Source organism: Poecile atricapillus, chromosome 26 (genome assembly GCF_030490865.1).
Source record: "Poecile atricapillus isolate bPoeAtr1 chromosome 26, bPoeAtr1.hap1, whole genome shotgun sequence".
Taxonomy (NCBI): domain Eukaryota; kingdom Metazoa; phylum Chordata; class Aves; order Passeriformes; family Paridae; genus Poecile; species Poecile atricapillus.
In genome coordinates, this window is record NC_081274.1 from 5,096,321 (window position 1) to 5,122,260 (window position 25,940).

The window sequence follows — 25,940 nt, forward strand, 5'->3', positions numbered from 1 at the left end:
TAGGGCCTACAGAGCAGGGATTTGTTTATTCAATGCCAGGAGTGAGGGGGAAAGCTCCACCACAAACTCACTTGTCCATTTTTGCACAGGACAAGCTTTTAAACTTTTTTAACTTAATGGGCACATTCTGCTTTCCTAAGCTTCATATTTTCTAATTCCATGATTATGGAAGCCCTTGTAGCAGGGCTCTGCGTGAGGAGGTCGTCAACGTCATGATGGTCATTTTGGATGAAGGCTCAGAAGCTAACTGAATTTAAAAGCCCTATTTGTTACACTTCAACACTTTCCTTTTCTGGGAATTCAACACAAACTTATAGTCAATAAGTTCTGCAAGTGCTCTTGCTGCGTGATGCCACATTGTGTCTTTCATTCAGCAATTAATGAAGAAAACACAAATTGTCTACTGAGACCCTTCTGCTCCCTTCCAAATCACTACTCAAGAACAAGCCTCAGGCACATGCCCATAGTCCCTCTCTGCCAGCAGCTCCGAGCTGCATTGCACAGTGCTTGCTGTGCCCCAGAGAGCACAAAGCAGGCTGGCCTGGTGCCCCTGAATATTTCTGCAAAACCCTCTGCATTTCACACCTTTGCTCTGGCTCAGTGCAGAGCTCCAGGATTGCAGGCGCTTGGTCCCAGAGCTGTGTGAGGCACTGGCTCGTGCAGATGTGCCCTGACTTGCTGTCACTGCCTCACGCTGGGCTCGGTTCCCCTGGCAGAAATGCCGTGCCTGAAGGACACTGCCCTGTGCTGGAGCCTGCGGAGCAGCCCGGCTCCCTCCCCCTGTGCCCAGAGTGCTGCACACACTGCTGACCATTGCCAGGAGTTCCAGGGCAGGCGGCAGAAGAGCAGGAATGGTCAGGCAGGGCACCAGCCCTGGGCTGCTCTTTGCCTTTCTCTCCTCCTGTGCAGACTCCAGACAGCCCATGGCACCAGTGTGTGCTGTGCCCAGCACGGCGCCGCTTCCCCTCAGGAGCAGCCAGCTGCCAGCTTGGCTCTGAGAGCGGAGGATTTGCCTGGTGCCAGCAAGAGGCAGCCAGGGCCAGGCTGCTGCCTCTTGCAGCTCCAAGGGCCTCCTTCCAGCCTGCCTCTGCCGAGGCTCAGGCTTCTCCGGGCTCTGCCAGGGCTCTGCTGGGGCTCCAGCCTGGCCAAGGCTGGGCCCGCTCTCACCTCACAGTCGCTGACAGCTCTGCACCACAGGAGACCTTGCACAGCACCCTCACTGCTCTTTCTGCTTTCTCTCTTCAGCCAGACTCTCCTCCAGCCAAAGAGATTGCACTTAGGGATACAAATCCAAGTGGCAGGAACCCAAATGTTCTCGAGTCACATCTGCACAGCCTGCATCTGCACAGGATGTTTGCGTTGCACTGCTCCTCCTTTGGTTTTTCCTGCAAATACCATTGCTGTTTCTGCCTCAAATAGAAATGCCAGAGCTGGGCAAAACTTGGCCAGTTGGCCATATTCCAAAGGCAGTGTGGTCTGGAAAGGATGAATGAAGAAGAGCCTTCCCCCCTTACAAACAGTACCAAAGAAGCCATCAATGTCACTTTCCACCTCTAAGAAAAAACTGACAATTCAGGAGGAAATGTTGAGCTTTCTCACAGGGTCAGAAGGAGAGAAATGTTCCAAAGGAGTTGAGGTATTAGTGACTTTATTTATAATCCTACTCTACAATCCTGCACTACAATCTTACACTGCAGTCCTACTTTACAATCCTACACTACAATCCTACACTGCAGTCCTACTCTACAATCCTACTCTACAATCCTACTCTAAGTTGAGCATGGAAAAAACAGTTTGAAATTGATTGGCGCATTCATATCTCCTCCTTCCACTTCTTCACTGCCATGATGAGTGGTGCCAGGCTGGACCCAGGCATGGCCGATGTTATAAATTGATGCTGCAGAAAGGAAAAGAAAACAACAAGAAAGCATGATTTTCCAAGCTAAGAGCTTCAAAGGCAGGGGAATACTTTTTAAATGAAAAGGGGATTGAGACAGAGTAGGTCAGGAGCATGGGGCAAGAGTGGCACAGGTTGCCCCAAGAGCTGGTAGGTGGCCCACCCCTGGAAACATCTGACGTGTGAGTATCCTGATCTCTTGAAAGATGTCCCTGCTCATTGCAGGACACAGACTAGATGACCTTTCCATATCCCTGTATGTTAGTTTGAGATGAATTGACATTTAGGGAAAGAAGTAAGAAACCCCGCACGGAAGTGATTTCTTTGAGAGAAGCTGCTGGGAGCTTCCTCTGTGCCTGAGACAGGCCAATGGCTGGCTAGCTCTGAGAACTGACAACATTTTGCACCATTTAGAAATGAGATGTGCCTCTGTGATGATCCACATTTTGAAAACCACCAGCCCGGGAACTGGCCCTCTTTGCTTCCGGCCCCCGAAGGTAACGGAGCTCTGGTGAGGCCGGCCCTGCTCGCCCACGGCCTGTGCTCCTGGGGGAGGCCGGGCCAGACCCCAGCGGCTCCCGGGCGGGGGATGGAGGCTGCGGGACCCCGGCCCCAGGCTGGGCCAGGCCACGGCTGCTGACATCTTGCCCACACTAAACCCTCTCCCCGGCGTGCAGCAACGGCTCCAGGCCGAGCCTCCCCTCCCAGCGGCTACCGGGCAGAGAGAGGGGCCCAGCACAGCCTGAAATCCAACACCGTGACTGCCATGACCTGGGTGAGATTGAACCCTTTCACTGCACAGATGAGACCTTTCTTATTCTTGTGGGCCTGATAATAAAATTTGTTATTCCTTTTAAGTTTGAAGCCTGTTTTGCCCTTCTCCTAATCCATAGCTCCCAGCAAGAAATGAGTAAGTGAACTAGTGATTTTAGCCAGTGCTAAAACCCAGCACTCCCTGCCAGCCCAGCCCAGTCTAGGATTCCTCCCCATTGTCAGCTGAACAGCACCAAGGTTGGAAGTGAGGAGGATGGGGGCTCATCTGATGCCTTGGATTTCAGTGGAGGAGGAGCCCATCCCTCGCACACTGTTTCACCTGCAGCCCTTTTGGCATTTTACCTGCAGCAGCTCCTTGGCAGACCAGCGCTGCGCCTCGCCTTTCTGCAGGCAGCAGCTCAGGAAGTCACGCAGCAAAGGTGAGAATTGGTCGGGCTGCCGCAGCTGTGGGGTCCCTTTTGTGGCTATGTGGTATTTAGCCTGGAGAAAAAGGAAACACAAAGCTCCACCTGCTTCTTTCCCATCTGTAACTGCTCTCCAGAGCCCATTGTTTAAGCTCCACTCTGCAGTGGCAGTTTTTGCCCTGGCAGAGAGGCAGAGATGACTTTCCTGTATCATTTGGATGACGACTTTCCTGTATCATGAAAAAACCCAAGCCCCAAAGCCACAGCTTTGCCAACATCCAGCAGATCTTGCCTTGGCAGCTGATTTCATTGCCTGATCTAGTTAGTGGCAACTACATCAGCAAATACATGTTTCCTTCTCGGAGGATTCCCAGCAGCTTGGCAGCCTTTTTGGAAGAGGGATTTTGCTATTCTAACTAACTCTACTATTTCCAAGGATTGTTATCTGAAAAGAATCTCTGCAGTGCTTGTTGGTCCCTTAAGCACAGCTGCCATAAAACAAAACTCATCAAGCTTTTTGTCCTGTTCTTGAAAATGATGGCAATTGGAAGAAACGAAAGGAAATGCAGCAGGTGTTCCTCAGGGAAGGAAACAAACATTTGGAATCTCGTTTCCAACACAGACACATTAAGATGCCTCCACAAATGTATTGGGTTGAAAATGCCTGTTTGGGCACACAGGAGCCACCTGCAGCTCTGTCTCTCAGCACTCTGAAAATTTCAGGTTCCCTTATGTGGCAAAAGGAAAATATTCATGCTGAAATCAGAAGTGTCATCCCTGTGGTAACCCTGTGCTCGTTGGATTCTCAAGTCAATGCATTAACGCTGTGCCCATCCCAGAAGGTGCCAGGAAACAAACAGGAGGTTTTGGCAGGCTCTCCCCGTCACCAGGCTCCAGCTTGGTGATATGGAGAAAGTGGCTTGGGTTATGAAAGAAGGTGGTCACTGAGTGTCTCAGCAGCACTGCACAAGAAGCAGAAGAGACTCTGGCTTTACAGCCTCATCTCCAGGTTTCAGGCAAGTTTCCCTGTGAGAAGAATGGGGGTGCACTTCTTCTCTCAAAAGCACTGTTTTAGAAACTCGGTTTGGTTTGAGTTTCTTTGCTTCATTTCTGGAAAGATAACACCAGCTCTGCGATGCTTGTTTCCTATTCTTTGGGCCATCTACACAGCCAAAAGAGCTGGAACGACTTCTAAGGCAAAGCAAAATGCTGCCTGAGAATGGAGATGGTTTGGGCGAGGTAAGGCTTGAGTTCCCCCACTGCTGCAACCAAAGCTACAGCAGATGCTGATGTGCTGCAGGGACATTTGTAGAAGGGGCCTTGGTGGAAGTACTTCCAGCAGATGGCCATGGGATTTTGTCCAGTGAGCAGAGAACACGGGACAGGTGAGAAAGACAGCGGGATCAGAGAGTATTTGCTCCTTACCGATCGAGCAGTGAAACTGTCATAAGGAGTTTTTTGTTCGGCCATTTCAATTGCCACAATTCCAAAAGACCACACGTCCACTTTGGGGCCGTATGGTTGACGCTTCACCACTTCAGGTGCCATCCACCAAGGAGTCCCGATCACTGAGCACCGTTGATTTTTCTCAGGGGTGAGCTGAACAGAAAGGCCAAAATCAGCTGAGGAGAAAGCAAAATACTGTTTTAATTTTAATACTGTCAATTAGGAAACCAAGGCAAAGAATTCCCCAGTAGAAGTTTGAGAATGTGCAGTTGAATTTCCTGGACAACAGTCCCTGCTCTGTTTCCTTGGGGCTTTAGCCAAGGAAATATGAATTGGCTACTTCAAACATCCCCCCATTTTTTACACTTCCTCCAGCAGTGCCTTTTGTTCCCCTGAAGGTTTAGATTGTAGCTCCCTCCCTCTGGAAGGAACACACACAGACACACACAGAGCAATAGCACTCTTGGCTGCTTGTGGTTCTTGTCATAGCTGTGTGCACACTGCAACCGTGCCTTCAGCCCACAGCAGGGGGGACCCCTGCACTGCCAGCAGCAGCATTTTTGGGGAGCTGGCAGTCACTGAAAGCAGCCCCACACCCCCCATTCCTGGAACGCTGAAGCTGACCAAGAATACACTGACCCAGCTTGACAGAGCCGTCGGTTCTGAGAAGGATGTTGTTGCTCTTCACATCTCGATGGATCACGTGGTTGGAGTGAAGAAAATCCAGTCCTTGCAGGCACTGAGAGAGAAAACAGAAGCAGGGGGGCAAAAAGTAGTGATGTGAGTTCATCCCACAAGGAAGGAAACAGCTGTGGAAGGTTCCCTTTGCAGGGGAATGGGGAGGAATGGCAGAACACAGCGCCATTGAGAGCAAGAGCCTGCTGCTCCAACAGTAGCAGAGCAGCACCTTTCTCAGGAAAGGCATGTCAGCTTTTGAAAGAGCACCAGCAACTGCTGTTGTAGACTATCCCCTGCAAACCAGCCAGGGTGACTGCAGCTGCAGTGCATGTGCTCAGAAGCAAAGAGCATTTGGGCTGCACTACTGTCCTTTTCAGCTGAGGACTAAAAGAAATTGGTCTCTCTTTTTTTCTTTCCTGTTTGTTTCAAATCCTGCCACCACACCTTTGCTTTAGAGACAAGGAATGTAGTGCAGACAGGCAAAAGTTTAGCTAGGCAAGGTGGAGAACTGCAAATGCCAGTGCAAGAGACAGAGCTAGAATACAAGAGCAGGGGATAAGAGTACAGGAAGTGAGTCCAGTGAGTGTAGGGGCACTGGCAGACAGTTCACTTGAGATGCTCTTGCTTGCCCATAGCCTTGCAGCAACACAGAAACCAAGCCTGGCCCATGAAATCACTCCTGTTCTGAGCCCCTGTTTCCCAGACAATCCAGCTCAAGGCCTTGGAAGCACAGATGGGATCCCTGACCTCCCGACTGACAGCTGCAATCTCTTCTTCAGACATTTGAGCCTCGTCGATGAGATCTCTCAGAGTGCCTCCGTCCATGTACTCCATCACCAGCCAGAGTTCCTCATGCACAAGGTAGCTGAAAAAAGGAAACAAGGCCATGCAGGTGAACATGCACAGCTAGGTTGGTTTTTTGCTTGAGTCTTGTTTCTGGGTCCCTTGGAGACAAGGGCAGAAGAAAAGGAATAGACATTGCCTCTAGGCTGTGCAGTGTTTGCAGTCTGTGCTGTCTCAAGGAGAAAGGCAGTTTAGGAAGAGCCCAGATAAAAAACCTGTGACGCACGGCATTTCTGGAAATAAGCACCTAGTCTTCCTGGCATGCACAGCAGTGGAAAAGAGGGGCAACAATGCAAGGGCAATCCTCTCTTGGATGGTTCATCAGCATTTAAGAAACTTGAAAAACTCAATCCCAAAGAACTGTGGAGGCAATGAACTTACAAGGTATTGAATTATTAAGATAGGGCTGATGCAGGTATTTGAACAATTTTCAGTCTGCATTTGCCAGGGTAGATTCATGCAGACAAAATGCAGTCTCTTCCCATCCATTGGAGATAAGTAGAGAAATAATAATTAACAGCTCTATTTCCTGCCACTGACCAAAGTGGGTTTTTAAGCTCTCATGCTTGTAGTATGTAAACAAACATTCAAGGGATAGGACCGTAACCACTCACCTGGCTAAGTAATTCACGACCCTGGGACTCCTATTACTCTCCATGATCCTGATTTCATTCATGGTTAGTATCTTCCTCCTCACTCCTTGCACACTTATTTTCTTTATGGCCACCTCAAAGGACATTGAAAAGGAGTAATTTGAGAAAATTGGTAGCATGAGACCACAACACACATGGAGCAAGTGATTTTGGAATGGCAGAGCCAAGCTGTGCCAAAGTGCCTTGTGATTAGACCTCATCATTGGAGTAATTAGGAAGTGACATTGCAACAGCCCATTTCTCTGCTCCCTTGGGGGCCAGTTACAGGACATGTGGCCACTGGCGATTTGCCTTGTCCACAAAGACTATTCCAAGTGCAATTTGCAGGCTGGCTCCAGTCTGTGCTTCTTGTGCCTTTTCAGCACAGCTCTACTCAAAGCTCCAGCCACAGCTGTCAGCAGTGGGGAAAGGCCTGGAGAGCAGCAGAGGCTGCAGGGGCTGTTGACATTTACCTCTCCTCCTGTGACAATGTCAAGTGCTCTGGAAACCTCTCCAAAACCCCTAGAAACAAAACAGCAGCAAAGAAAGGAGAAGCCATTTAGATCTTGCACTGAAAGCCAGTCCAGACAGGAGAGCTCTGCTGTAAATGCCTAAAAGCTGCAGGTTGCAGGAGGGGTCTGCCAGAAGGCAGATGATGCATTTTCCCCTCAAGTGCATGGGCACTGGGGCTGTTCCTGAAGCGTTGGGCTTTACTGCCTCAGCTCCAAAAGGCAGCTTATTCCTTCATCTCGGGTATCAGCTTCTAAACTGTGCAATTCTAATCCTGAGCACGGAGTATTTCCTTTAGCAAACTCTTGGAAAGAAATGTTCCTGAGAACTGTTATCTGACAGCTCTCATCGGGGGTGGGTTGTGCTTTCAGGCAAGCAAGATTCTTCTCCTTCCATTAGTGTGGCCAGATGATTTGGAGACATCCAAAAATGTGAAGGAAATGAACCCTGAGCTGTCCCACACTTGAGAGACAAGCAGATTTACCAGGTTCTGTTCCTTGCTGCAGACAAGACCTTGGCAGCATGGAGATGTCTTTGACAATGCCTTCTGAGCACACTTGACAAATTCTGGCCAGTACTGAGAGATGGGGCAGACTAAGCCCGGTGTCTAAACATGTGGGCAACTTGTCTGACTTCCCACTTGATGGATATTCCACCAGGGAAACACCTGGCCCATGGCTGTGTAGAAGTAACTGTGGTTGGACTCACCCACTGCCAAGACTTTCCAGTTCAATGTATTTTGTTACGGGATTTTCCTTGTTCACCATTCTCCCTGAGGGAAACAAAATGCAAGATGCTCACTTTCAGGCAGAGATCCTAACTTGCAGGAGATCCCAAAGGCAGCCCCGCTGTCTGGGGCTCTGAACCCTCTGTGGTCAGCTGGGCAGCAACCACAGCAGCAACAAGACAGGCAGTTGTGCAGTACAAATGGCCAGCAGAGAGACTGATTTTGTCCAGTCCTTGGAAGGAAATGAAGCGCAGAGAGCACAGCAGGGCACAGCACAAGGCTGGCAAAGGCCAAGCATGAGCACTGACAAGCAATGGCAAGAAGACACAGCCAGCCTGAGCCCCTGACAAGCTGTGGCCCCCGTTCAGGACACAACAGCATTGCCTTGGAGATCAGACACACCCAGGTGCAGATCAAGGCCCTTTTTTGTCCCAGCAGGTGAAGGTAGACACCAAATCAGCTGGGATCTTTTCTCAGCCCCACAAGGTCTTTTCTGAGAGCACAGCACTGGCAGCTGTTATGGGCAAGAAGCAGATTAAATGGGTTGTGCTGCAGAATCGCAGAGGGCTTGATGTGTTTTCCCAGAGACTGATCTGAGCAGGGCTTGGGCCAATAGGTAGGATTCTAAGAGTCATGGGAAGGACTGGGAATCAGGTATGAAAAAGTGCCATGGATCTGAGGAATACACAGCAGAGGGGCTGCAGGCTCGCTCCTGAGAAATGCCTGCAGTGCTGTTTTATCTGATCACACCACGTCAGTGTGTCTCTTGGACACATCTTTATAAGAATAAAACTAGGATATGAATTACAGATTGTTATACAAATATCTGTTTCTTCATTGTGGGCCCAATGAAAACATCTCTTGCTCTCTGTTTCTGCTGTCACCTGATGTACTTTCAAAGGAGTCCTCACTGACAAAAATACAGCATTCTCATAAAAACCTTGTAGATGTAGTAGAGGCAATAAAAACAGTCCTAAAAATGACACCACTAAGACACATGGGGCAGAACAACTCTTTCTGGATGGAGAAAAAACAAACTACCAAAAAATCCCAAATGCAAAACCAAAAAAGGATAAAAACTGAAAACTAAAACCAGAACCACAACAAAAAGACAAAACCCCAAAACCAATCAATATCTCTGAAGTCTTTTGGTTCTGATGACTGGTGGGGAGTCTGAAGTCTGGAGTCTAATTTAGGAATCAAATATTCTGTTCAGTTTGGCCACTAGCACACAGGACTTGCATAGATAATTTGCTGGGCCACAGCCTTCTGCTGATCCAAGAACAATTCTTGCTTCTGCCTTTAGTGGCAAGGGAATCCCAGGCAAAGCCGAGCCAGTCCAAGCTGCCCTCAGAGGCAGCAGGAACACCCAGAGCGCTCTCTCGCTGCCTCAGAGCACAGCAGTTCCTGTGGGGAGTCCTAAATGTCTCTGGGACACCAAAGTGAGGAGGATCATTTGCTCCAGCTCTGCTGGCACATGCACACAATACACTGTCCCTCAGACAAGAAATACACCAGACGTACTCAGTTGCTCCAGGAAGTCTCCCTGGCTCTCCTGTAGCTGAGCAGCAGATGTGTCACTGCTGGAAATGGACAAACTGCCCGGGCTCCACTGCTCAGCTTGGGGAACAAAGGCTCCTTTAGATGCTGCTGCTGCTGCTGCTGCTGCTGCAGCAGATTCAATGGAAGAGCCTGTGTAGATCTGAGAGAAGAAAGGAGTTTGTGTCAGAAAGCTGGCTGGCCGAGATTAATTACCCCGAGTTCCCTTTTCAAATGCAAGCCCTTAGGAAGTTGCTGTTAGCCACATGCAAAGCTCATCAACTGGATTATTTTGGATGCCCGCTTCTGAAACCAAATGGTCAAAACCCAAGGTTGGATTTAATCAAGTTCATGGCCAGTTTCATATTCCATTTTCCTGGATTTTCTGAAGGATGACTGCAACAACGACCATTCCACTTCCTCCCAAGGATCCCTTTCCCCCTCCAAGGGCTGCAGACACATTTGCAGCTTCTTGTTCTAATGTTGGAGCTCCTCCCCCTCAGTCCTCTTTTCCTGCACCATCTTCAGAACGTGCTCAGCCTGCAGCACTGGTGCTTGGGACAGTACCTGTGCCTCCCGCCGACCTTGGGGCTCTTCATCACCAGGCATTTGCTGGAAGCCTTCGCAGGCTGCCAGGTGAGATATCAACACATCCACCTCAAGTCAAACAGAACAAAGCAGTCAGAGACCACAGCTTGTCCCTGTCTGCCAAGGCTCATTGACTGTGAGCAAAGGGAAAGAGCAGGACAGCAGCAGATTCACCAAGGGATACAGACAGCTTGCAGCTTGTATTCCAAATCTATCTGGGGACTCTGTTCACTTGCAAAAAGCCCTGAAGAAACAAGGAGAGCAGGAGCAGGCCAGCAGGAATCCCTTGAGATGAGTGCTGGCAAAAGGGGCAAATGACTGGTCCCACTGTCCAGGGCAGCAGCTGAGATTGAGCACAGCAGGAAATGTCCTTCCAAGCAGCTGGGATAGACACTACAGCAGGATGGCACTGAGAGGCATCAGCCCACCCCCCTGCTGCTCTGCAGAGGAAAGGCAAGAAGGGCAGAAAGCACCAGACTGCAGTGACTGCTGTGCCTATCGCTCTTTCACTCACTCGATTTTCTAGAGCCTCTTGCTTCTGAACGAGGAGATGAAATTTCTCTTGGATGATTTTTCTTTCTTCCTCCAGCCTCTTCTCCCTTGCCTTGATCCTAGCCTCAGTTTCCTGCAGCTCTGCCAGCAGCTCCTCATCGGAGGCCTGTGAAGAACGACAGAGAGGAATTTCTGTGAGTGGAGTGTCTGCCACTCTTTCACTCACCTGGTTTTGTTGACTGCCTCTCTGCTGATGGAGATTCATCTCCTCCTGGATGTTTCTCCCGTCTTCCTCGTGCCTCCTCTTCACTGCCATGATGGCCCTCTGAGCTTCGGGCAGCTCTGCTTGGGGCTCTGCCTTGATGTTCTGCACACACAAATGGAGAGCAAGTGCCTGGGAGCTGCCATCAGGCTCAGCTTCTTCCTCAGTTTCAGCCTCAAAATCACACTCATTCAGTCACTTCTTTCTGCTTCCCTACCCACCTCTGCTTCCACTGTAACCTCCTGTCCCGCTGCTGATCTCTGCAGAGGCTCTTTGCTTTCAGGGCCTCTGGCACTCGTGGCCTGCTCAGTCCCAAGAGCTGCGTTTTATGCCCCTCTTCCTGCCCTTCACTCTGTCCCCTGCTGAGTCAGGCTTACCTGGCCATTCTCCAGTGGCTCTTCCACCTGCTGCCCCAGCTGCTCTTCCTGCTCTTGTGCTGGGAACAGCTCTCCCTCAGTCTGGCACGGCCTCCCTGATAAAACAATCTGCTCCTGCTCTTTCTCTGGAAGGACCTGCAGAGAAAGCAAGAGAAGATGGGCTTCAACTTCTCATACAACATTTGTGGGCCAAGACTCAAAGACTGATGGGCTCCCACGTTCCCAAAGCTCTGTGCTGCTGCTCTCCTGCCTTGTTCTCTGCCCGTGGGGAAGCACAGATTCCAAAGTGACCCTGGCAGTGCAATCAGGGCCCATCTGGCACTGAATCTCCAACAGACTCTTGGGCAGCTGACAGGAAATGTGGGGCATTTCTCAAGGGCCTCCCTCTCCCTCTGCTGTGTCCTGCTTGTCTCTCCATAGTGACTGACAGCCAGCCCTGCCCCACAGCTCCATCCTGGCTCTGCAGGGGCTTCCTGGGTGAGCTCATCCCTTGTGAGAGACACTGCTGGAGTTCATGTTCTTTTCAGGCCTGCACTGCCACTCCTGCCCTTCTGACATCTACACTCTTGTTAGAAATCCTGCTCATTCAGGAGACAAGGATGTGTGCAATTTGATCCTCTGCTGCAGGTCAGAGAGCCTCTGTGGCCACCTCAGGATATGGAAGAGGACCAAAGTGTTTCTCCTCCCTCTTTTGTCAGCTGAGAATTCTGAGCGGCAGTGACAGAGATCCTCAAAAGGCCCCATCAACAAATTAATTGACACACCCCTAGGGATGCCAATGAAGGAAGTCATGTGTCATGTAATGCATGTATGACCAAAGTCACCAAAAACCACCTAAAACATGGAATTGTCCCACCTCACTAGGACAGGCAGAAATTTATATGTTAAACTGGGAGTGTCAGGACGGAAGAGGTAGGAGGAGGAAAACAGCTCTGAGGGGAAAAGAACAACCATCTCTAAAGGGGTTCTTAGCAACACAAGACAGCACTCAAGGACCTGCAGCTTTGCCCCCACACTAGGCTCCAATGCAGTTTCCAAAGCTGCAGACTTCACCACAAAACGTATCAACAGAAACTTGCCACTTGTGGATTTTGCCTCAGAAGAAGGGTTCAGAACTACGCAGTTTGTTTCTTTGGCCACACAGGACAAGAATGGCCGGCCACAGCTTCATGGACAACACAATCATCTCCTTGCAGCTTATCAAAAGCCAAAAGACAGGTGGCCTAAAAGACTCTGCAGAAGTGAAGAATTACTCAAGAAAACTGCAGAACACTTCTCCAGGTCATCCAGAGGTTTCCAAAAAAGGAAAGCAAACAAACCAAGCCCTGTGAGCCCCAGAAATGCTGTGTGAGCCCTTGGCCATGGCTTGGCAGAAGCCAAGAGACAGAGCTTCACTGAGCCAAGCAGCCAGCTGCTCACCCGCAGGCAGCAGCGCTTTGGGGCCTCAGCACGACGGCTCAAAGCCCAATTTCCAGCTGCCACGGGATGGGGGAATGGCTGGGTGCTGGCAGGACTCCAGCACTCAGCATCCTCAGCCACCAACAGCAAGTGCTGGCTGCTCAGAAACTTGCAGCTCTGCCTTGCACTAAAGTCAGCAGCACCCAGCACTGGCACTTACTGTCTGGGGATGGTCAGGCTGGGCTGTGACCACAGCTGGAGGCTCGTGCTCCTTTTGCTCATTTTGCTCCTCTTTGGCCTCTTCTCCAGGAGCAGAGGGAGCCACAGCAGAGTCTGCTCTTGGTTCTGGGCTCTGTGGACAGATGGTGGAGTTAGGGACAGGCAGCTACCTATCATTTAGAACCTTATTTCTATTCAGCTCTTTTTCTACAACCAGCTCTACCAAGCACAAATCATCAGCTTTGATAGCAATGGGATTCTAAGTCACTCCAACTAAATTAAAATGGGTTAATTCAGCCATACTGCAAATAGTTCTGAATTAGAGAGTTCACCCTGGCTACTATCAGCAAGCAATGTTCTCTCTGCAAATCTGAGCTTTGAGTTCTTTTAAAGCTCTGCAATGGAAAATTAGGAAATAGCCAACAATGCCTTTGCTATTGCTGTTGTAAACATGGAAATGGATCTTCTTTCAGCCCACCCAGCTGGTCCTCTACACTCCACTGCCACAGGCCAAGCTCACAGTTCCCTGCACAATTCTGAAACACCAGGAACATCAAATGTTCCTTTCTGACTCACCTCAGGATCGGCACCTCTGAACACACGGGTCAGATGACCTGCAGTGGGCAAGGAAAATGAACCAAATTATTTGAGAAAACTGGAGAGAACCGTGGCCTATTTAGAACAGCATCTGAGAAGATCTCCCAGTCTACATTTTCAAAGGTGTCCTGCTTGACTGTTGTGGTTTAAAGCAGCAACTAAAAAATCACTAGAAAACTTACTTATTTCTTGCTGTGAGATATGGATTAGAACAAGAGCAAAACAGGCTTAAAACTTAAATGGAATAAAGAAAGTTTATTAACAAAAACTACAAGCATAAGAAAGCAGAATAAAACTTCCAGAACAACCCTTTTCTCCCCCACTACCCAACCATTCCCTTGTTTACATGACAACATAGAGACAAAAAACATTGGAACTTTGGTGTTTAAAACAGTCCCAATTCCTGCTGGAGTCTTTTCATCAGTCTTTGTAGAGAAACAGAAGTCTTCTTCTGCTATTTATGGAGTTTTTCACAAGAAAACTCTTTTTCTTCATAGCTTTCTATTTCTCTGATGCCAGCTGCCCGGAAATCTGCCATCAGTTGTCTCCTCCCATTTCACATCACTCTGAGGTGTGTTATGGGTCATGAGTCTAGGGATGTCATTTTTATGAATGAGTTATTCAAAGGCAAAAATTATCTGTTTTTGTGAGCCCTCCTGGAAACAGCAGTTTTCTTTTTGCTTCTTAAAAGCCACAAATCTTCAACTATTACGTCTCCCCCTCTGTTCCAGCATCTCACAGTGTCACAACTACTTCATCATTTGCTCAAAATCCACACTTGGAAACACTCCATTCCTCCCAATATACTCTGTCATGAATTAAAGGAGTTTTTTTCAGAACACTACTGTCCATCTCCATAGCTTTAACAGAAAACTATTTCAGCTTATTAAAGCATCTCCTTATTTCTCTTCCCCCTCTAAATTTAATTTTTTTCTTCACTCTCTTTGATGGGTTGATGGTTGATTACTCTCTCTCTGTCTCTCTGGAAAAGGATTCATCTGCAAGTCTCATCCAGGTAGTAAAAGAGTTAAAATCTTGCTAAAGCTGCAGATGTTGATGGTGTCAGGTTTCAGTTCAGTGGCAGAAACTGCAAACCAAGTCAGGCCAGGCCGGCTCCCTTTCTCCCCCCACCCCGCCCTCTGCAGCCTTGTCCGGCCTGGAGGGGGGGAGGAGGCCGAGACAGAGCCCTGTGACCTCGTCAGAAGCCAGAAACCAAAGAGAGCAAGAAATTCCCGGCCTTCCATCTTAAGGTGGAGTTCACAGGTTGATCTCACTTCTCAATAGTTCAAACCGCTGCCAATTCTCACACATGGCCAGTAATTAGTCAGGAGAAAAAACTCCCATCAGCCTCCAGCAGTTTCAACTTCCCGAGCTCTCAGAGCTGTCTTAAAAGTAAAGTCACCCCAAGACACTGAGCCAGCAAAGTGAGGAAATGACAGACTCTGCTGCCACAGGCTCTCCCCTGGAGGGAACAGAACCCCTGCAAATGCTGCCCGCAGCCCCCTGGCTACAGACACCCCGTGTTTTGCTGAAGGTGTTGACAGGAGCTTTACCAAACCAGTGGCATCCTCATGGTCTTTCTGTTTGAATAGCAACCCGGTCACTAAGAAAGAGCAGGGAGACCTACAAAAGCCAGCTCAGGTTCCAGCCAGGGAAAACCTCTACTTACGTGCCAGGTTGGTCAGGTAATAGCCGGAATAGCCAATGCCATAAAGGGTGCAAACGGCAGCAGCGAGCTGCTCAATCATTGTAGCACTGCTGTGCCAGTTTGCAGACTGTGCTCAACTCAAGGACAAACAAGGCTCCTGTCAGTGTGCAGCTGCCCACTGACAAACGCCTCAAGCAGGAGGATGCTCCTGCACTGAGCAAGCCCAAGAGCTGCTCTGACACTGAGGCCTTCCGTGCACCAAGGCAACCTTGGGATGTCACCACGACAATGTGGCATCCATGCCCTGACATCACAAAGCCAACGCTCTGCGGTGCTCTGGGAATTGATGCAGAGCAACCTGAGCTTCCCTACAGCAAACACAAAATTGCCTGGGAGGTTCTCCTCTGTCACAAAGTGTCACAAATCCTTTGGTGTGCTGTGGGAAATGGAAAGACAGAAACTTCCACAGATACTGAAGGGTTGGATTTCCAGCCTTGGAAGGAGCTTGGCTTCATGCAATGCTAAAAGTTCACAGACACTGAGTCAAGAATTCATAAGCTTATGTTCCTATAGCTGCAAGTAAGAATATGCCATAAGTAAATAACAAACTGCATTGAGTGAGATGGTGGAGAGTTTTCAACTGTAATTGTGTGATTTTATAGAGTAAGCTATGAATCTAAGTATTATCATAAGAAGCACGTGTGTACGTGAGCTAGCAGTCTATTGGGTGAAAAGCAGACACAGTGCAGCAGAACTTGGCAAAGGTGAAAGGTGATTAAGTAATAATAAACATCTTCAATTTAGTGCATTAGCCAAAAAAGTCAAATTAGCGAATCTAAGGCACTGCACCAGGCTGAAGCTGAGGATCCCCAGCCAAGCTCAGAAGGAGGAGAACACAGCATTTGTGGGATCCTTTCCAGTCTGACTTGCTTTAGCTGCACCCTGGGGGAGGAGAGAGCAGGAGAAGGGTTGGCTGAGTCCTCTCCCCTCTGCCTTGCCCTTCTCTGCTGGATCCTCAGTTCATCCCACACCCACCCCAAGACTCCATCCCCATCCTACTGGTGCTGACGGGATTAAAGGAGATAAAGAGGAAAAAACCAAAAACGTGGAGAACAGAGAAAAAGAGAAGTTTAAATGCAGCTTGAATATGAAAGAAATACGTATGTTAGTGACTGCTGAGTGTTCAAAGGGAGCTGAAGGGGAAGCACCCCAGAGCACTCAGCCTTCCTTGTTCCCATCCCCGGGGATCCTTGTCCCTCCCAATGGCTCCCGTGGTTCTCCCAGTCTATCCCAGCTCCTCCCAGTCCATCCCAGTCTCACCAAGTGCCTCCTCTTGTCCATCTCTCCCCTCCGTGGATCTGCCGCCTTTCAGCCAATCAGAGCGCGTCTCTCTGATGACTCATCAGTTGCCGGGCAGATCCACAGAGCCGAGAGCCCCGCGCTGGACTCGGCCTCCCAGTGCCGCGCACTTCATTCCCAGTCCCTCCCAGTGCCACCACAGTCCCTCCCAGTGCCACCACAGTCCCGCCCAGTGCCACCACGGTCCGGCCCAGAGGCCCCAGAGTCCCTCCCACTCCTTTTAGCCCACTCCCAGTCCATTTCGAATTAATTCCTCCTTCCACTCCCAGCCATCTACGCCCTCATCCAGTGTCCCAGTATCCACGCTCATCTATTTCAGCGCCACCCCAGTCCCCGCTATCCGGTTCCCGGTCACAACCGACGCCACACCACTCCTCTCCCATCTGTCCCAGTTTCACCCCAAGCTCATCCCCGTCTGTCCCCGCTGATCCCAGTGCTCCCAGCGTGTCCATCTCGCTGGTGCCCTCGAGCTCCCAGCCCGGCCCCAGCCGCCTGCTCTGCTCCCTGATGGATTTCTCCCCTGCCCACATCCAGCTGAGCTGCTCCCAGGGCCAGCAGCAGCTCTCGGGCCACGTGCTGGCCACTGCCGTGCTCCCCAGCGGGGACTGGAGCCAGCAGCTCCTGGTGCTGCTGGAAACCGCCCCCGGCAATGCGGGCTCAGCTCCAGCTGCCAGGTGGAGCACGTCAGCCTGGAGCACCCCCTGAGCCGGCACTGGGGCACGGCCCGGCCCCCACAGCGCCGGGGGCAGCGGGGGAGGCACTGGGGGGGCCCGGAGGGGGATTGGGGTGTGCTGGGAGGAACTGGGAGGGAGTTTGAGATAGACTGGTTTAAACTGGGAGAGGGGTTTGGGGGTCAAAAATGGCTGAGAAAAGGATTAGAGGATGTTGGGGAGGGTGGGATGGGGTTCTGGGGGTCCTGGTGGACCCTGGGAGGGAGTTTGGGGGTGCTGGGTGTCACTGGGAGGGATTTGAGTGAGCCTGGAGGAGCTGGAAGGAGATTGGGCATTGGAAAGCAGGGATTGGGATGGGGTTGGTTGTGCTGGGAAGAGAAGGGGAGGAGTCTTGATGAGTCCTGGTGGGGCTGGAAAGGGACTGGGAGAGGGTTTGAAGATCCTGGGGCACTGGGGAGAAATTGGGAGGGGGCTGTGGGATCCTGAGAGGAACAGGAGGGGCTCTGGTGGGTCCTGGGGAGGCTGGGAAGAGACTGGCAGTGATTTAACAAAATAGTGATATTGATCCAGTATTAATATCAATCTGTTAAGGGACAAAAAAACCTCTCCAACAGTTTAAAGTTACAAAGTGGATGTTTAATCACAGCACTGGGCGAGTGCGGGAGTCATCCCCTTAATACACACTGCAAGTTGACAAAAGATTCCAGTGTCTATTTATTTACAAAAGTCTTAAATATCCAAAATACAAATACATACTCACAATGCTAACACCACCCGTTCCCCACTTTGGATTAAAATTCACAGTAATGAGTTTAAAAAGTTATTATGCCTGCATGGTGGGCTCCCTAATTTGAGGAGGGGGTGGTTTTGGCGAGGAGAGGTCATCAAGAGATGAAGGAAAACCGCTCTTCCTCACTCTCACCTTTCTACCTTTACAATGGTTGACATTACAAATGACATTTGGTACAACTCCAGTTTCCTCCCTTGTCACTTTTAAATGGGTTTCCAGATGTAAGGTCTGTGATCTTCCTGAACCCGTTGATCAGTTTCTCTTTTCTCATTATAAGCACAGCTGAACACACATACAATGAAAAGTAATTTTTTACCTAAGTCCGAGATTCATTATCGCAAATCCTGCTTCTCACTTTATCATTAACTCTAACTAGTTCCAGCAAGGCCTATCTCTAGCTAAGATCTCTAATTTTTATAAAATAGCTGATTTTTTAAAATTAGTGACTCCAAAAAAGGTTTCAGAGGGTCCTAGGTGGGCTGGGGGAGACTGGGAGGGTCCTTGGAGGGGCATGGGGTGTCTATGAGAGGTTTTGGGGGTCCTGACCTCTGCAGATGCCCCAGGGTTGCTGTGAAACGCCGCGCCACCACAAGATGCTTATGGGGACTGGGGGTCCTTGTTGGGCTTCGTCTTCCTGGTGCTGGGGCTCGGCTTCTACCTGAGCAAGAAGGTCAGGGAGGGGTCCTGGGGGTTGTGTCCTCCCTCGCCCAGAGCATTTGTGCTCCCCCCAAGGACACCCACTGATGATACCCCCTTTTCTCTGCCCACAGAGATCCTAAGGCAGCAGCAAAAGGTTCTCTAGGACTGAAAGTCAACCAATCAAATCTCCTCAAGGAATTCCCATTGTTGGTCTGTGTCCCAATAGATGTCCCTGTCCCAGTGTTCATCCAGGTGCCCACAGGGAGCCAGGAAGATGTGGAGCCTCCCAGCCAGGTGTCTTCCCAACACGGATCACCAGGACCACGGATCACCAGGGCTCTGCCCAACGGGGGTCACTGGGGATCATCCAACGCCGATCCTCCCATGGGGGATGGAGCTGGAGCAGCGCACGAAGCTCTTCCCGCACTCGGGGCACTCGCAGGGCTTCCCTTACTGGTGCCTCCGTTGGTGTTGGGTCAAGGTAGATCTCTGTGAGAAGCTCTTCCCACACTGGGGACACTCGTAGGGCCTCTCCCCACTGTGGATGAGCTGGTGATTTCGCAGGGTGGAGCTCCACCCAAAGCTCTTCCCACATTCCAAGCATCTGTAGGGTCGCTCCCCCGTGTGGATCACCTGGTGCCGAAGCAGCTCAGAGCTGTACCTGAAGCCCTTCCCACATTCCAAGCACTTGTGGGGCTTCTTCCCCACCTCTGAGCTCTGGCTGGATCTCTGGCCCTGTTCCTGGCACTGGGGGGATCTTTCCTCCTCGCAGCTCCCTGGGCTGGGTTTTCAGCCCCTCCTCATGTGGGATCTCTGGGCCTTTTTCTTCTCTTCCATCTCAACACAGTTTGGGACCGTAAAATCCTGGTTAGGGGGAAAAAAACAACAGGAGAGCACCTTGGACTGGGGTTTTCTCCTTGCCCAAGTTCATCTCAGGAAGTCATTGGGCATCTTGTGTTTATAAGAACATCCAGGACACAAAGATTCTGCCGAAACAACCTCCAATCATCAAAACAGATCAAAAACTAATCAAACAACGAGATTTGGCCAAAACCCCCTCCAGAATAGAAAGGTTCAGCCCCTGCAAGAAACCAAAGCACCAACATTTAGCCCAATAAAGCTCAGAAACACCAAGATTCAGATCTGTGAAAATGGTTATTCCCCTCCCCAGTCACCTGCTGCATTTGGGGGGGGGGGGGGGGGAAATGCTCCTGGGGCTGGGGGAGCTGCAGATACAGGGAGGAACTTTGGGCTGCTTCCTGTTTCTGCTCCTCTTCCTTCTGTGTCTGTGCTCTATGTCACACTACTCCTCCTCCTTCTGCACAACCCCAACATATTTTGACCATTTGGTTCTTCAGCCCTGCTTCTCCTTCCCTTCTCCTCCTGCCCCCAGGCCCAGCACCCACTGCCGCCTCCCTCTTCCCCCCCAGTCCCACAGCATCCCACCGCAGGGGCACGGATGGAGCTGGGCCAGCTCGGCCTGGGGCAGCGCTGGGCTCTCGGCCGCTTCCGCCCGCACTCGCTCCCCACTGCAGCCGCTCCCGCCACCACAGCGCGGGGGGGCCCGGCCTTGGCGCTCCCCCCTCCCACCTCCCCAAATTCCCCTCAAGGGGGGCGCCAAGGCCCGGGGGGGAGGGGCGCAGCTGGGCTCCAGCTGGGGAACGCTGGCAGCTGCGGCTCTGCCTGGACACTGATGAGTCATCAGCGCCGCGCGCTCTGATTGCCTCAGCCCTGCCTGAGCCCTGCGCCTGCACCAAGGGGGGACACCCTGCTCCAGGGGGGATGGCCCCAAAACGGGGGAACCCCAGCAAAGGAACAACAACAAAGGCTCTTTACAAACTGATCCCGTCAACCTCACTGGACATAGGGCCAGGGACGTGGACATAAGGAAGTGACAGGAGGAGCCATCAGCTGCACAAAATGTTATTAATTGATGACAAAGACTTAACACAGCCATCAATATTGTTACCTATACAAAAGTGGGGTGCATATTAAAGGGGGTATGTAGGAGGTGCATTGGGAAGTCTGTACCTCTCCAGTACTTCAGCCAATGGGGAAAGGGAGAGGGAGATGTGGCCAAGAAAATTCAGATGAAAAGGAGGCTGTCCTCCAATAACAGGAGAGACACCATGGAAATTGTCCCATGGCCTCTACCTTTTTTATGAATGAAATTACTGTGACAGGACTCCTCTGTCTTCCTTGTGGACAGAAACCTCTGGGGATGTCAATTTTTCCACACACCTTGGGGCTCCTCCGCAATTCCTTCCACCGTCCGGGCCGGCGGGCACTGAGTGCAGCTGAAGGTGCCTCACCCAGTTTGGGGGATCGGCTCCCTCGGCTGGCGGCGGCACCGGGGATTGATTGGGTACCCGAGAGTGAGCAGGAGACAGACGAGGGACGGATCAGGGGGGCTCTCAAGAGTCGGCAGGGAGAGAGCACTGAAAATCTCAGCAGTGACTACAGTGGGATCTTCGGGAAGTAAACACGGCAGGGCACCCAGGGAGGGGACAAAAGGGAAAGCCACAAGGGGGTCCCAGCAAAAGGGATGAGGATCCCAAAATATCTCTCAAGGGTCCCTTGGGAGCATGTGGAGGTCGTTTGCACATTCTCCCAGAGGGAATTAAGGACATGGACACCCAGGGGGGCAATAAGGGAAGTCCAGAAGGGATTTAGACAACAGGGGATGGATGGGGTTGGTGTGCTGGGAAGGGATTGGCTGAAGGGGAGTGTGCAGGAATGTGCTTAAAGCAAGAAGCAGCAGGAGGAATCTATGGGGTAAGAAAAAAGATGATGGAAAAGAAGAGGAAGAGAAAACCACTGAGGATTGGGATGTTTTTCAGTAGGCTCTTATCATCAGATGTTTTGTATCCCAGTTTTCCAGGACAGGAAAAGAAGGAGGTCAGGATTTCAGGGGGTTTCTCTGAGCTGGGAGCGGCAGGAGCGGGCGCAGAGCTGCGGCACCGGGAGCACGGGCTGGGGGCCTGTGGGGAGCTGTGGGGCCGGGCCGGGGCTGTGGGGCAGCCGGGGCTCAGCGCCGGGCGCTGCCTGACCCCAGCACCCCCCGGGCAGGGCCGGCAGTGGCCCCCGGCCCCCAGGAGGCTGCGGGACGCCCCGGCCGCTGCCCGGCCCCGTGGAGCTGCCGGCCCTGCCCGCCGGGGGGGCCGCCTTTGGACACTGCGGCAGGACAGGGACCGGCTCTGGGATACGGGCTGGGGAGGGGAGCCTCAGCACAGCCAGCACCAGGAAGGAACAGCTCAGAAATGGGGATTACACCTGCAAGGATCCAGATCATCTTGAAAGCGTTTTGTGCTGGGTCCCTGCAGAAAGGAAGGATTTTGCAGAAAGCTCAGCAGCTGCCACACGATGAGCACCCACAGGCACTGAGGGGGGCTGCAGCAGGGCCACAAGAAGCCCCTGCAGCACTTGCTCCCAAAGGCTCAGCAGCTGAATGCAGCAAGGGATGAGCAAAAGGCCAAGCTGAAGGCAAAGGCCATGGCACAGTTCCTACAGCCCCTGAGGGATCAAGCCCAGGGCCCAAGGGGGCCCCAGCACCCAGGGGACACCCTCGGCCACAAGCACCTGGCACAGGCATTGCCCTCCTGGCCAGGGGACAGCCCACCCAAACAGCCCCTGGCAAGGAATCAGCCTTCCAGCTGCAGGGCACAAGGACACTGCAAGCACAGACAGGAGCACCCTCAGCACCAGCAAGTCCAGCCCTTGATGGACACGGATTCTTAGCGCTCTCACAGCTCCCATTCCACCAGGGACCCACCACACTGCAGCCCTTGGGAACATTCAGGGTGGCTCTGGATCCAGAGGAGACCTTTCCTGATGGACACAGGGGCCTCTCCATCCACTCGGAATCTTACACCTAAAGGTGTTAGGGAATATTTTAATAATTAAGGGACTAAGTGGGAAAGATGAGTGGGAGTGTTTTATTCAGCCACTATTAATCAATGTGGGGGATGGGTTTGAAATGCAGGAATTTTTATTTGCTCACAATTGTGATTGTAATATACTGGGAAGGGATTTGATGGCTAAATTGGGTATGCAAATTAACAAAGCAAAAGGTGATACAGAGGCTGGTTCTCTGTGTCAAATGTCTGGCAGAGCCACGGCTGAAGTGAACCCACAAGTGTGGGCAGCCCCAGGGAAATTGGCAAAATTAGATATGGAGCCTCTCCAAATTTCCCTCAAGCAACCAGGACAAGAGGTGTCCAAAAGCAATCCCCTGTTCCAAGGGAGGGAAGGAAGGGCTCACAGCCTGTCTGGGAGTCCTGCTCAAGGCACGGCTTGGGGAGCCAGGGATGGCTCCCTAGAATGCTCCTATCCTGCCAAACAAGAAATCCAATGGAATCCACAGAATGCTGCAGGACCCAAGAAGAAGAAATGAGATGATGAAACCGAGGCACCCCACACTCTCAGATCCTTACACCATCCTCAACCAGGTGCCCTCCTCACACTGCTGCCATTCACAACTTGATGCAAAAGATGCTTTCTGAGGATCTGCCCACTTCCAGAGGATGCAAAAGACTTCTGCCTTGGGCTGGCAACAAGAGGTAGAAGGGAAAATGCTCAAGACATGGACGGTCCTTCTGCAGGGATGCACAGAAGCACCAACCTGATTGGGGCAAGCCTTGCAGGAAATATCAAAGGAATTGACCTCACCCCCAGGGACTGGCTTAATGCAGGATGTGGGTGACTTGATCCAGTCAGAAAAACAAGAAGAGGTAGAGGAAGCCTCTGTGAAATTGCTTCATTTTCAATCTAAAAAGCATGTTTGAGTATCTGGAAAAAAAGTGCAAATGGAAGAGAAAATGTTTAAATATTTGAGACCTATTTTGACTGAAGGCCTGTGGTGAATTGACTTAGAGAGGGTCCAGGGAATCTCAGAAATAACATTTCCCACAACTAAAAAGGAGCTGCAGCAATTCTTACAATTAACAGGGAATTGCAGGAGCTGGATTGAGGATTCTCTCTTCTAGCCAGAACATTGCGTGGATTTCTTTTCCCCCAGATAGTCTCAATGTTAGGGAGTGGATATAAGAAAGAGAACAAAATTTAACAAAATGAAAAAATAAAATGGTTGATGCCCCAGCCATGGCTCTTCCAGACTCAGAAATCTGAACTGGAAGGGAATATTAAACAGGCCACCCCTGAGCCTGCACTGAAGGCAACGCAGCAGCAGCCAGGGCTCCCCAGTGGGGGAAGCCCCTGGGCCTGCCCACAGATCCTCTGCTCAAATCCTCGGCCTGGCCACCCTCCTTTGCCATCTCCAGCCACTGCGGGACAATCCTTGCTCTCACTCTTGCAGCTTCAGCCCTTTCTGTGCCTGCCCTCGCCACAGCTGCTGGGGAAGGCACCGGGACAATTCCACTCTGCCTCTCAATTACACTCACACTCTGCCCTGCCTGGGATTAGCTGCTGCCAAAATAGACCAACTTTAAAATGCCTTCAAATCTTATTTCTCTGGTCACACTAGGTTTGCCTTTGCCTTGGGGAAAGGAATTTTAATGTTTCTTTTCTACCACTCAGCAGAGATGAAATTAACATCTCAACAGACTGGGAATAGCCCAAAAGATTGCAACCAAGATAACGACCATCAACAAAACATCAACACCCAGCAGCAAACATCAACCAACATCCACCCCAGACACTGCCCCAGGCACAACTGGAGACACCTGGTCTGGAAAAGGCTGAGCAGGAAATCCAGGAGTGCCCACCTAATTCACATCACAGGCACAGAAATCCGGCTGCAACAGGAAACCAAATCCTAACAACTCCACACCTTCAAACCAATGAACATTAAACCAATGGATTTCTATGGGTTCAGATTGTATACAGTTTAGGAAACATCTATTAAATTCACATGTCTTGGAATGATTTTCTCTGCACACCCAGCCAAAGTGAGGAATTAATGATTTTTGTTGCACATTCTGACCAGACTCAAGTCATGCCTTGATTTTATATTGTTGGAGAGTTTTTATTCATCCCGCATTTTTGGTGACAAGACTACACCATTATTATGCTTTTCCTTAATAATCCTACTTCTATATTATTACTTAGACTGGTAGTGCTGGGCCAGGGTTGGGAGAAACAGTTTTTAGACTTAGGGCAAGAAGTAGAAAAAATCTTTATTGCTTTGGATTTTTTTGGGAATGTCTGTGCATGGCTGTTATGATGGCAAAAGTTTGGTATGCATTTTTCAATGTTCACCTTTATGCCTCAGTTTTAAAAACTAAGAGCTTTAAAGGTGATGCCCTTAGCTTGTAAAAAGATAGTATATTATTATTTTCTTCAAAAATGTCACTTTTCGAGTGGCCACATTTTACCAAAAATGGCTGCCCTGGAAGAGAAGCTTTGTTCCAGGCAGCCAGGAGAGGAGCTTTAGAAATGCAAATTAACACTGATGGCCCAAAGCCTGCACAATGGCCCAGGGGCTTCCTGCCTGCAGGAGGAATTGGGCTGATTCCCTCTGCCCCTCAGCCCAAGCTCTGCCTGCTTGCACAGATGGAATTTGCACAGCTAAAGGCACAGCCCATTGTGAGGATATCTGACTCTGCAGCAGAAATTGGTTGAGGTGCAAAGGAAAACAGAAAATAGGCTATGTCGTGAAAACTTCACTAAAACAAGTGGGGAGAATCATCCCTGTCCCCACTCCAACATGTGCTGTCACTGTCTATGTTATATAGGGTGTATCAGACCACTGGGGTTTATTTGCTACCACAAGTTCAGGGAAATCACTTGGGAATCCAAGTATGCAATGATTTAATGAGAGAAAAGCTGACAATTGATGCAGCCCTGGCTGAAGGGAGCGCCCAGAAATGGGGAAAAGATGAACAGCCACCAGAACAAATCCTGCAACACCATGGACCAGACCCTGGGAACCCTGATGAATTCATAGCAGGTACCAGAGAAAACATTTCTCATTTCAGTGGCATAATTAGATTACAGGATGTCATTGAAATAATAACCAACCAGACAGCTTCAGCCCCTGACCTTCCCCCACACCAATCCAGTCAGGTGAGGAACACAGCATTTCACCATGGGATGGGATCAGATTACCTTTTAGCAGAAAATCGAGGCAGAGTTTGTGGAAAAGTTAAGTAACTCAAAGTACTCTTGGCTGATAGATGGCAATGGAAAAGTAGTAAAACAGATAACAAAGGAAATAGCAAAGCAGCTCATGTACTTGTCCAAACGTGGAAAGGATGGGAATGGGACACGGTTTTGTGCTTCCCTGGCAGACCATGGGTTAAACAAATGCTGTTTCTCCTCTCATGTGCTACAGCAACTCTCATCTTTTTACCATGCACCACACCTTGCTGAGTGCAGCTCATTCAGCAGCTGAGCAAGGGGATGCAGGTGGCAGCCAGGCCTCCTGAGCCACAAACGGCTACAAAAGGACAGAGAATGAGGGCACTGAGAGCAATCCCAAAACCAAAGAACA

At 50.5% G+C, this 25,940-nt stretch overlaps 3 protein-coding genes and 1 long non-coding RNA gene across 4 annotated transcripts in view; 2 read left to right on the top strand and 2 right to left on the bottom strand.

The window, feature by feature from the left end:
- Nucleotides 1–25,940, top strand: part of LOC131588549 (zinc finger protein 239-like) — a 135,224-nt gene that overhangs the window by 78,873 nt on the left and 30,411 nt on the right. The window lies entirely within an intron of this gene.
- LOC131588627 (zinc finger protein 239-like) overlaps nt 1–25,940 on the top strand; it is a 369,862-nt gene that overhangs the window by 31,403 nt on the left and 312,519 nt on the right. The window lies entirely within an intron of this gene.
- LOC131588617 (serine/threonine-protein kinase PAK 1-like) lies at nt 1,724–6,766 on the bottom strand. The gene is made up of 6 exons (XM_058857568.1): nt 6,657–6,766; nt 5,947–6,064; nt 5,161–5,260; nt 4,501–4,697; nt 3,014–3,151; nt 1,724–1,897 (listed from the first exon to the last, which is right to left on the bottom strand). The coding sequence occupies exons 1-6, from the start codon at nt 6,716–6,718 to the stop codon at nt 1,814–1,816; spliced, it is 699 nt and encodes a 232-aa protein (XP_058713551.1). The 5' UTR covers nt 6,719–6,766; the 3' UTR covers nt 1,724–1,813.
- On the bottom strand, nt 9,401–10,620 carry LOC131588654 (uncharacterized). The gene is made up of 3 exons (XR_009279627.1): nt 10,553–10,620; nt 10,018–10,107; nt 9,401–9,613 (listed from the first exon to the last, which is right to left on the bottom strand). It is a non-coding gene; the product is annotated as an uncharacterized LOC131588654 (long non-coding RNA).